We start from the raw sequence: 11969 nt of genomic DNA on the forward strand, positions 1-11969 counted from the left end.
CCCCCCCCCCCCGGGTACAGAGAACAGGCATCAGTGGACACCTTGGGCAGGCCTGACTAGAACTCACCCATCCAGGAGACTCATGGTTGTGGAGGTCACTTCTGCAAACAGAATTACTTTCCCAAGGCGCGTGGTCTGCAGATTCTGTCGATAGGTCTCGAGGTTAAAGTGCTCTGATGAGAAGGCCGGGTCGGTGACTACGGGGATGGAAGACGGGGTGATCTCAGCTTCAGACGTGTAGGAGGAAACAAACTGAAGGGAGAGCTTGCTGGATTTTATGATTCCTTCAGGATCCACGTGTCTCCTGAGCCACTGCATAAACGGATCCTGGATTTCCTGTGCCATAAGAAGGGGGCGGGGAGACTTATGATTTGAGGTTTAATCCACTGACAGTGGTGCTACTGAAGATGCTGCTGGGTGACTTGGGCACTTCCTAACTCCTAACAAAAGAGCCACCCAAACAGAGTTTGTGCATCTGAACTCACACAATATAACAGACGGAGTGCTGTGGTTTCAATTCTGTCCCATACATTAGAAACTTAATTCCCAAATTCATGCATTCATGGTATTTTGAGATGAGACTTTTGAGGTGTGACTGAGTCAAGGGGTCTTTGCCCTCTCAAATGGATTAGTCCATTAGTGGATTACTGGGTCACTGAGTGAGTTAGTTATCATGAACGTAGGTCAGGTCTGTAAGAAAAGCCAAGGTAGCCACCTTTCAGAAGCCGCTTGCTATTTGAGATCCACAGCACTCGCTCCAGGCTCTGCAGAGTCCTCTGTCACCAGCAAAGAGGCCTTCACTCAGTGACACCCATGCACATGCACGCACACATACACACACGCACACGGGGGCACACACACGTGCGCGCACACACACACACAATACATGCACTCATATATACACGTTTACATTCTCAGCCTCCAAACTGTAAGGAAGTGATTTCCTTATAAGCTGCGCAGCCCTAACAAAGTAAGATGCTATCTATGTTTCAGTTTAAGAATTACACACCCGGATCCAAGGACACAAGGCAAGACTGTCATTTACTTTCTAAACCAATTCTATCCCAGCACACATCAGAAGCCCTCTCCAGCTCTAGAGTTCCTATTTATCTAGTGCTCTGTGCAGACTACAAAGCAACAGCAAAGAAAGAAAGAAAGAAAGAAAGAAAGAAAGAAAGAAAGAAAGAAAGAAAGAAAGAAAGGAAGGAAGGAAGGAAGGAAGGAAGGAAGGAAGGAAGGAAGAAAGAAAGAAAGAAAGAAAGAAAGAAAGAGAAAGAAAGAAAGAGAGAGAGAGGGAAAGAGAGAGAGAGGGAAGGGGGGAAGGAGGGAAGGAAAAGGAAAGGAAGGAAGGAAAGAAGGGAGAAGGAAAAAGAAAACATATCACCCTTACATCTTTCTACTTTGGCCTCACACTGGAATGTATTATCCAACCTGGAAACAAGCCCCAAGCAGAAGTCTCCGAAAGCAAAGTGCCCTCACACGAGTGTCTAATCTTGGTCTCTAGAAGACACATGCTCGCATGTAAAGGCAGCTGGACACTGTCACTAGCAAAGGGGAAACAGTATGGCACCCTAAGCTGCTTTCCTCTGTCCTAAGGGTGACAACAGAAAAAACAGTGCTTAGCCCAGAGTCTCCAGCCCAGATCTAAGGGAGGTCTTGAAACTCGGAGGAGGCCGCCATGCCCATCTGCAGAGGTCAGAGGCCTTATTTTGGGATGGGTCATCAAGAACTGTGTAGACTCCTTCCAAAAAGGCCTGCACAAAACAGATCCAGATGTTTTAAAAGATGTTATGATTTTTGGTGTATGTGTACAGGGTGTCTGTCGGTCTGTGCAGCATATGTTTACAGTAACCACGGAGGCCAGAAGAGAGCATTGGATCCCCTGGAACTGGAGTTAAAGACAGTTGTGAACCACAGTGTGGGTGCTGGGAATCAGAACCAGGTCCTCTGCAAGAGCAGTGAGTCCCCCTAAACACAGAGTCATCTCTCCAGGCCCGAGAGCCAGGGTTTTAGAACCATGCAAATGTCAGAACTTTCAAAGTAAAATAGTGTCCCCTTCTGCATCAACCAACCACTGCCCACCAGCCTTCAGAACTCACTTCTAGGCTGTAGGAAACATCAAGCAGACAGGAGCAACTAATAATAATAATATCGGAAGAAATCCAGACAGTGAGACTCATTACAGGGCTACAGAGCAGGTGGGAGTCCTGAATGAAATGGAGTGACAGATGATACAATGGACAGAGGCGGATGCCGTGTAAATTGTTCAAAGGGTGTAATAGATGAGAGCAGGTGAGACCAGGAGTGATGTGCACATCTGCACCCACGACACTGGCAGCTGGGACACAACACCAACAGTACCCAGGACACAGACAGCTGGGACACAGCACCTACAGTACCCAGGACACAGGCGGCTGGGACACACAGCACCTAAGGTACCCAGGACACAGGCGGCTGGGAACACAGCACCTAAGGTACCCAGGACACAGGCGGCTGGGAACACAGCACCTACGGTACCCAGGACACAGGCAGCTGAGACACACAGCACCTACGGTACCCAGGACACAGGCGGCTGGGACACACAGCACCTATGGTACCCAGGACACAGGCAGCTGAGACACACAGCACCTACAGTACCCAGGACACAGGCGGCTGGGACACACAGCACCTATGGTACCCAGGACACAGGCAGCTGAGACACACAGCACCTACGGTACCCAGGACACAGGCGGTTGGGACACAGCACCTACGGTACCCAGGACACAGGCGGTTGGGACACTACACCTGTAAGTTTGAGGGCAAGCTGGGCCACATAGCAAGGCTGTATCTCAGAAAACAAACAAAAGACCTACTATAATGTAATTATTGATTATTGGATTCCGATTGGAATAAAGTAGCTGGAAAAGACATGAAGTAATCAGATAACCAGAACACAGGCAGTATGTGTTTCTTGACACCATGGCACTATAGGAAAATGTTCTTTACATTTATAAATGTGCATATGTCACAGTATACATGATTTATCCCCATTGTGGTGGAAGCCAATAAGGCCACAGAGTGCTATTTACACAGAAGTGACGTGTACCAGGAACGTTTGTTACATTTCTCCCCTAATCTCCTCCACGTTTAGGATTGGGCATAAAGTTTGTTTGTTTGTTCGTTTGTTTGTTCGTTTGTTTTTAAAGTGGTTTGTTTAAAATAACAAATTCAATTAGGATCCATTAGCCTCCTACAAATGTATCTATCCACTCAACAAATATGCATTCAACAAACATTCATTCAACAAACATCTCAGGCAGGTCATCCTGTGGGCTCTGAGGAAGCCGTAGGAAGTAAGAGCAGGGGCACCTCCCTGTCTCTCATGTGTGAGCCAAAAGCCCAACAAGCAGGGTGCTAGGCAGAGAAGAGAGATAGGGAAGGAATTAACATGAGAAGCATGTTGGAGGCTAGCCGCTGGAAGTCAAGGCCAAAGATAGGGGAGCTTACTGAGCAGGCAGCATTAGGAAAGGTCTGAGAGGGAGGGAGGGGGAAGGGGATGAAGTGGGGGGAAGCTTTACAGTGTGATCCGTTCAGAGTCAGGCTCAGGCTGACTTTGTGTCAGAGTTCTATGACACTCCCATAGTGAAGAAATCAACACATTTCCCAGAACACATTGGTGTCATTATTCAATGCTTGACTTCAATGACATCATTTGTATTTATTATGGAGAAGGGATTCCAGAAAAGCAAGGCAGATGCTCCAAGAGGCAAGTATGGAGATAGCAAGAAAGGGGAAAGATCTGGAAGAACAGAGGGGCCAAGGAGGTGAAGGGGCAGAGAGGTGGTGGAGCCCACCTGGAGAGCAACAGAAGCCCTTACAGGACAAGGCAGCTCTGCTGGAACAGGGTCCTGCCCTGACTTCTAGGCTGAGCTGACTGAAGGGGAAGAAGCAAATGGAGGGGGAGTGAGGTCACAGGCTGAAGCTGCACGACAGCATGCATGGTGAGAACATGCTCTCAGTGCAGGCTAGCATTTGCTGAAGGTCATACTTGGGATGTTATCAAAATGGGGAGGCCAGGCTCAGAGAGATGGCTTAGTGGGAAAGGTGCTTCCCAACAAGTCTGAGAACTGGAGCTTAATTCCTGGAACTCACACAAAAGTAGGAAAGAGACTAATGTCACAAAGTTGTCCTCTGACCTTCACACATGCTGAGCACACACAAATGCATGTGCATACACGCACATGCACATACAGAGATATACACACATAACCAAACATACACACACATACATGTTATAGTCATGTATACACATACACATATACACAATCATCATGTATACATATACACACAGATACACATACAGATATATATATATACAATACACAAACATACACACACATACATGATATAACCATCATGTATACACACATACAGATACACACAATCATCATGTATACATACAAACACACATACAGATACACATACATGTATGTATATACACACAGATACACACATAAACATGAACATCACACAATAATAATAAACATAAAATTTAAAGTGGTGAAATCCAATGTGAGCTCAAGATTTCTGGTGGAGCCACTCTGAAGGACAGCTGTTACCAGCAGACGACCAGAGACCTGGTGTGGGAGGAGCTGAGGGTCAGCATGGCTGTGCCCGTTTGAGGGGCAACTGGAATTACAGCAGAGTTCAGTGAATGCATTCGGAATTTCATTCACAGTAAAATAAGCAGTAGAGGATCTGCGAGCCAGGGTCCAGATCGGGGGACCATCAGATGCAAATGATGACTGAAAGCCAGAGGAAAGCAGAAGGTATGTGTTAAAAGGAAAGGTTGTAAATGGGCTGAATTCATTTTCTGAGGCCTGGTAACAAGGGCCACAAGCAGAGGGGCTGTACGTGACAGAAATGGAACATAGCTGTCAAGGCCACAGGTCAAATCAAGGCTCACACAGGTGTAGGCAGAACCAGGCTCCCTCTGAAGGCTTGCTACATTTTGACTGTGCCATGGTTCTCAGTGAGATCTCTCAGAAGTGACTCAGTCCAGGCTTTGGGAGCTCTGCCCAAACCTGCCCTCTACTCTACCATCAAGCCTGAACAGGAAACTATATGTGTGTTTGCAAGACACCTTTAATCCCAGCACTTGGGAGGCAGAGGCAGGCGGATTTCTGAGTTCGAGGCTAGCCTGGTCTACAGAGTGAGTTCCAGGACAGCCAGGGCTACACAGAGAAACCCTGTCTCAAAGGGAAAAAAGAAAAAAAAAGAAGTCTAACCATTTCCACCTGTTCGTTGCAGGTGGAAAGCTGTGTCCTTTGAGATGACTTGGAGGCTGGTGAGGTAGCTGGCACTAAGACTCGCACGGTCTCTGGGTTGCCTTTGAGATGACGTGGAGGCTGGTGAGGTAGCTGGCACTAAGACTCGCACGGGCTCTGGGTTGCCTTTGAGATGACGTGGAGGCTGGTGAGGTAGCTGGCACTAAGACTCGCACGGGCTCTGGGTTGAGTGCCCCCGAGTGCATGTGTAACACGGAAAGCCTTGAGTAGCTGACTAGGTCATGAGCACTTGGCACCCACAAACAGGTTAATGTAGTTAGCTCATGCCAAGCAGTTCTCCTGGGAGTATAAAGGAGGGAGGAACCTCCTCCTCTCCCTCCCTCTCCACCCCTTTCCTCTCACTTTTGTTGCTGCCATTGGCTCCTACGGGATGACAGCATCTTGACATGGCACTCTGCAGCCTCCATCACCAAGAGTCATAGATTCTTCTTTCCTGTGGTGTCTTCTTAGTAAGTTAACTAGATCAACTTAGCAAGACAGATAAAAGAACAAATTCATGATTCTCAGATAATTTGTCAGTAACCATTTAGGCAGTATGGAAATGTTGCTGAATTTAAAGGTTGGGATTTTATATATATAAACACACACATATGCATGTATACATACACATATGTATGCATATAGGAACATCTATGTGTAAGCACTATGTGTATGTTGTCAACTGGGCTGAAATGTTAGTACTGTGGCCAACCCTTAACCTCCAAACCCTCTTCTGTCTTTGAGATGAGCCAGAGCACACCTAAAGTGTCTCTTCTTTTAGAGAGCGTCCCTGTGCACAGTCCCTCACAATCTAGGCTAGACTCTCACCGACCTTCAGTGACTTTATGGCACTCATCATAATTATAACTTGTAGGCCCCATATTCAATGTCCGGCTGTCCTGTTAGAACAAGAATTCCGTAAAAGCCACACTTGTATATTGCTTTCTTGTGCCCAGGACATCCAGAATCAGGTCTGGCAAATACCTAACAATCATTCACAGTGGAAATTCACACTAAGTCCCTAACCAAGGAAACTGTACAAGGAACAGGCACATGCGCACATCGACCTGGCTGCAGGCAAACCCTCGAGGGCAATGAGGCAACTCCATCTTTTGTGTGTGCGTGCGTGCGTGCGTGCGTGCGTGCGTGCGTGCGTGCGTGTGTGACTTGTTGGGTGCACTGGCTGGTGTATGTCAACTTGACACAGGCTAGAGCCATCAGAGAGGAAGGAGTCTCAATTGAGGAAATGCTTCCATGAGATCCAGCTGTAGGTCATTTTGTCAATTAGTGACCAAGGGGGGAGGGCCCAGACCACTGTGGATGGTGCCATCCCTGGGTGGTGGTCCTGGGTTCTATAAGAGAGCAGGCTGAGCAAGCCAGGAGGAGCAAGCCAGTAAGCAGCACCCCTCCACAGCCTCTGCATCAGCTCCTGCCTCCAGGTTCCTGCAGTGATGTGGAAGTGGAAGAAGATAAACCCTGTTTCACTGCAACAATAGATACCCTAAGTCATAGTGGCTGGAGACAGTGTGTGCAGTGGGTCCTCTCCTTCCACCCGTGATCTACAGGGTCAATGTACTTCCAGTCAAACTCTCAAGCACCTTTTTTGTTTTCTTTTCTTTTTTTAGAGATTGGCTTAAAATTTATACTAAAATAGAGAAGACTTCAAATGTTCAAAGGGATCTCGGGAAGGAAGACGTTAGAAGACCTTACTGCCTTTTTTACGGCTTACTATAAAGCCATAGTAGTGGGGACGGGACGGACGCATCGGCACTGCAAACACATGGACACAAAGGCAGGACAGAGTCTGGGAAAGCAGGGCTACACATTTGACTATTTTGCAAAGGTATTAAAAATGCAATTAAATCAATAAAATGGGGCAATGCCTTTCTTAAAGCATCTTAATATCTTAAGATATATAATTTCTCAGAGGGGACAAAATATAAATGAACTTTAAAAGGGTAAAATATGTTACACTAGACTTCAAAAGCGGCAATCCAAAAGGAAGAGAAAACAGTGCCAGCAACTCTCTAAGAATTAACACGAAGGACTGAGGACCAGGTTCCATTGCAGAGCGCTAGGCTTGATCCTCAGCATGGACCGACCGGAAGGAGGGAGGGAAGAGGAGACTATTAGAGAAAAAACGGAGGCAAACAAACCAGGGACACTCCTCGATGTGTGACCAGACAAAGAACTTTTATCTAGAATGTATTTTTTTTAACTCTTAAAATCTACAAGAAAACAACTTAGAACATGGGCAAAATGTCTGAGCAAACATTGCCCAAAAAAAGAAGAGACAACCAGTAAGCGTATGAAGAAAACACTTAGCACTGTTTGCTGCCCAGAAGTGCAAATGGAAAGCCGGTGACATACGCTACACAGCCACTGAAAAGCCAAAGTTTAAATCCTGACGCCAATGTGTGTGTCACAGAACTCTGAGAAAATAAAAGGTCACACTGATTTTGGAAAACAACTTAGCTGGTCGCAAAGTCTTGTTCTGACTGGCTCAAAACTCTCTGTAGAGATCAGGCTACTCAGCCTTGAAGGTGTAGCCATCTGCTTGCCTCTGCTTCCCAAGTACTGGGAAAGGCATGAGATACCATGCCCAGACCTAGCAGTTTCTTATAAAGGAACATGTATCACATAATCAAAATTCAGGTCTTAAATATTGACCCAAGAGAATGAAACCACAGATCCAAACAAAAGAACTTCATCTGAGTGTCTATGACACTCTAGTCAATAGCCAGAAGGCACAGACCCAAGTGTCCATGAGTAGGAGACAGATAAATAAATGATTAAGGGTCTATCAAAACACTGAAGCATGACTCAGCAATAAAAATGATGACCTACTCATGTATAAACATGTAATGACTCTCAAAAACAGCACCAATCAAAAAATATGATAGTCTAGGGAATTGGTAAAGTGTTTGCCTCTCAAGAATGAGAATTCCCAGAGCCTACCTTAAGGAAGCTGGGTGTGGCCGCTCACACTCAGTACACATTCAGTACACACTGCAATCCCAAATCTCATCACTGAGGCAGGCAACACAGGGCCATTCCTAGGGCTCACTGGCCAGGTGTCCTCACTATTTGGCAACTTCCAGGGGAGCAAGAGATCCTGCCTCAAAAAGGGAAAAGAGAAGAAAGGTGTGGAGGTGGCGGTGGTGGGGGGGTCACCAATGACTTCTGCATGCATGCACATGGACCTGAACATGTGCAAACACTTAGTAAGATAAATACATACAACAGGATCCCATTTAGGCAACATTTCAGAAAGGATAGGCTGACAATCCATGGTGGTAGAGGGCAGACGGGGTGTGTGGCATGAGGCTGGGCGTAGGGATGAGAGCTCAGGAGGACCCACAGAGACCAGAACAGAGAAACGGGCTTCACAACATCCTTTCATCAAACTACACACCAGAGCAGGTGCATTCTCTTGAGCATAAATCATAGCTCAGCAAAACTGATTTAAAAAAACATCAAATGGCAGCACAGTGCACAGAAACTAGCCCTGATCATTAGCGTTCAAACGCGCATTGCAGTGGCTCACTCAGAATCAGCACACTCTGGTAAACATGGTAACTTGAGTGCAGCGAGGATCAGGGACCTGATGCTGACTGTCCCTCTAGAGACACCCCCTTCCCCCTGAAACCCGCTGGCTGTTCATCTGACAAATCAACCTTGGATTAGAAGTATTATTTCCATCTGTGTTTGTGTTCTGAAGTTCCACTTCCCAATCTATAAAGCTTTTTATCTCAGAGACACTTTTGGCTCATGATAAATAATTAGATTAGTCCTGCTTCGGTCACAACATTGGCAGTTGCTAGGCGACCAGAAGCGGGCAAATCAGAAAATGAGTCATCAAAGACAAGGCACGCAAGCCCTTTTTATGGGTGTCTGGTTCTTAAATACCTCAGGGGACAGGAACAAATGTATGTCTACCCTCATGGAATGTATGGGAAACAACCCAATTCCTCTTTTTAACATCTACTCAATTTTTAAAAAAAGTAAAATGTTTAAGGTTTGAGTCCATCTCGCTGACCTATGACCCCAGCCCCAATAATAATGTACAGAGCACCTACTTAGCAATGTCACGGTGACACCTGTGTGAGGTGACCCAGCCCTGCAGGAAGCCCTAATCCAGGCAGGTGAGCGTGACTCCATAGCTGTCCCAGTGGGAAGAGTTCTGTTTTCCTAGGAAAGCAACTCTTTGACAACAGCCTCCCTAAAGTGGGGTGTCTTGAAAACACAAAGGAATGGAGCCCTGCTGGGGCACAGCTGGGGAAAGGGCAGGGACCCCAAAAGCTAACACAGTGCCTCCACTAACTCCTCTTCTCTCACTGAGGGAATGGGAGATGCAGGCCCTGTGTGATCACCAATCTTGGATACAGAATGGCTGAGATGTGCAGGGCAGGGTCAGAAGACCATGTGCTAAGAGTTGTTCAAGTCATTAGTGGGGAAATCAAAACCCAGCACCCTCTTCTTATGAAACCCCCACTACCCTCTACTACCCTCTACTACCTTCTACTAGCTGCTACAGTGTTTTGTTTTGTTAAGACAGGGTCTTCCTATATAGCCCAGGCTGTCCTAGAGTTAACATTAGACCCCCTGCCCTTGAACTCACAGAGATCCACCTGGCTGCCCAGCCTCCCAAGGGCTGGAATTAAAGGCATGCACCACTGTACCCAGCTTCTCTACAGTTCTTAAAAAAAAAAAATTTTTTTTGATTTAACTTTTATCTCCCACTCTAAAACCATGATCAGGGCTGGTCACTGCTACACAGGAAGACCCTGTCTTCACGCCACTCCTAAAAAGTTCCAAACAATGATAACAAGCTTTACTCTTAAACTGAATTACTGCCACCTCCTCCCACACCCTCTCCTAAAGTCGTAGACCGCAGAGTGAGTGGTCTTTTAACTACCAGACAGAAATCACCGTGCTCCCTCCTTCATACCCAGCCGTGTAGGATGCACTGCATCCTAAGTCATCCCTGCCAGAAGGAACTCCCAAAGAATTGAAAGGCAGACAAGCAAAGACGTGAGCCCAGGCTATGGTGTCCTGAAGGTCTTCCTGAGCTTCGGGAAGATGTGGTCCTGAGCTAATATGAGAGAGAAGATTTTAACTTTCTCGCCTGGTGGATGGCGATGCACACCTTTAATCCCAGCACTGAGGCAAAGGTGGGCAGATCTGTGAGTTCAACGCCAGATTGGTCTACAGAGTGAGTTCCGTGGCAGCCAGGGCTATACAGAGAAACCCTGTCTTGAAAACACACAACCAAAAAGAACAACACAAAAAGATTTCACTATCTCCCTTCCTAGATTCTGGAGCATCCAAAATCTAGGAAAAGTGAAGGCTGTTTTCATGGCACCACCAACAGAAGGCAGTAGACTAAGATAGGCACTCCAGTAGCATGGCCCCTCCAAAACCAGGCCAGCAGGGGCCTCCTGGTGGCAGAAAAACAGCACTATGTCCTGCGACACAGCACAACCCCTTTGATAGCTCCTACCAGTCACTGGCTGGGAAAGAAGCAGGGCTCAGAGGAGGTGACACTAGCCAACCACAGCAGAGCGTGCTACCCAGAGCGGCTTTAGAAGCTGGATCTCTGCTGGCCTGTGGTGGTCTTCATGTAAACTGGAGGCTAATAAGCCAAGTGTGCACTATGGGAGGAAACAGTCCAGTTCCTCCTATTGGCATCTTAAACGCTGCACAGACACTGGTAACTGCACACAGCCTGGTATCTCTCAGGATGCAGGCACACCGCATAGGGCTGTCGAACGGTAGCACTACAGATATTTATCGCCCACCTGGGTCAGTCCTAACTTCACCTAAGGCTGAAATTATGCTCAGAGCACTCCCCAGGTGAACTTTGACCCCAAGCACCAACATCAGACTGAGCAAGGCTCATCGATGTGTAGGAGCATCTGCACACACAGCTTCTCACCTAACAGCCCCCCAGGCGGACGCTGCTGTCCCAGTCACACAGGCCCTGTGCAGATTGCCGTCCATGTCTGATACCTGCAGTCTCTTCCTTACAGGGAGGGCTCAGTTTCCCAGATCAGGTTCCCAAGATGCAGCCTCTCCTCAGGTGCTCAGCCACCAACCTCAACACAACAGAGCAGACGGCACAACGGAGCAGACTACACAACAGAGCAGACTGCACAACAGAGCAGACTACACAACAGAGCAGACTGCACAACAGAGCAGACTGCACAACAGAGCAGACTACACAACAGAGCAGACTGCACAACAGAGCAAACGGTACAACAGAGCAGACTACACAACAGAGCAGACTACACAACAGAGCAGACTGCACAACAGAGCAAACTATACAACAGAGCAAACTACACAACAGAGCAGACTGCACAACAGAGCAGACTACACAACAGAGCAAACTATACAACAGAGCAAACTACACAACAGAGCAAACTAACTACACAACAGAGCAGACTACACAACAGAGCAGACTATACAACAGAGCAGACTACACAACAGAGCAAACTACACAACAGAGCAAACTACACAACAGAGCAGACTACACAACAGAGCAGACTGCACAACAGAGCAGACTACACAACAGAGCAGACTGCACAGCAGAGCAAACTACACAACAGAGCAGACTACACAGCAGAGCAGACTACACAACAGAGCAGACTACACAGCAGAGCA

At 47.1% G+C, this 11969-nt stretch overlaps 1 protein-coding gene across 3 annotated transcripts in view; it reads right to left on the reverse strand.

The window, feature by feature from the left end:
• Positions 1–11969, reverse strand: part of Hlcs (holocarboxylase synthetase) — a 203475-nt gene that overhangs the window by 113386 nt on the left and 78120 nt on the right. For all 3 annotated transcript variants that reach the window (XM_031364481.1, XM_031364479.1, XM_031364480.1), the window contains one exon: positions 68–336. In XM_031364481.1, the coding sequence (XP_031220341.1) occupies positions 68–336 (269 nt within the window). The remainder of the gene's footprint in view (positions 1–67; positions 337–11969) is intronic.

Source organism: Mastomys coucha, unplaced genomic scaffold, assembly GCF_008632895.1.
Source record: "Mastomys coucha isolate ucsf_1 unplaced genomic scaffold, UCSF_Mcou_1 pScaffold12, whole genome shotgun sequence".
Taxonomy (NCBI): domain Eukaryota; kingdom Metazoa; phylum Chordata; class Mammalia; order Rodentia; family Muridae; genus Mastomys; species Mastomys coucha.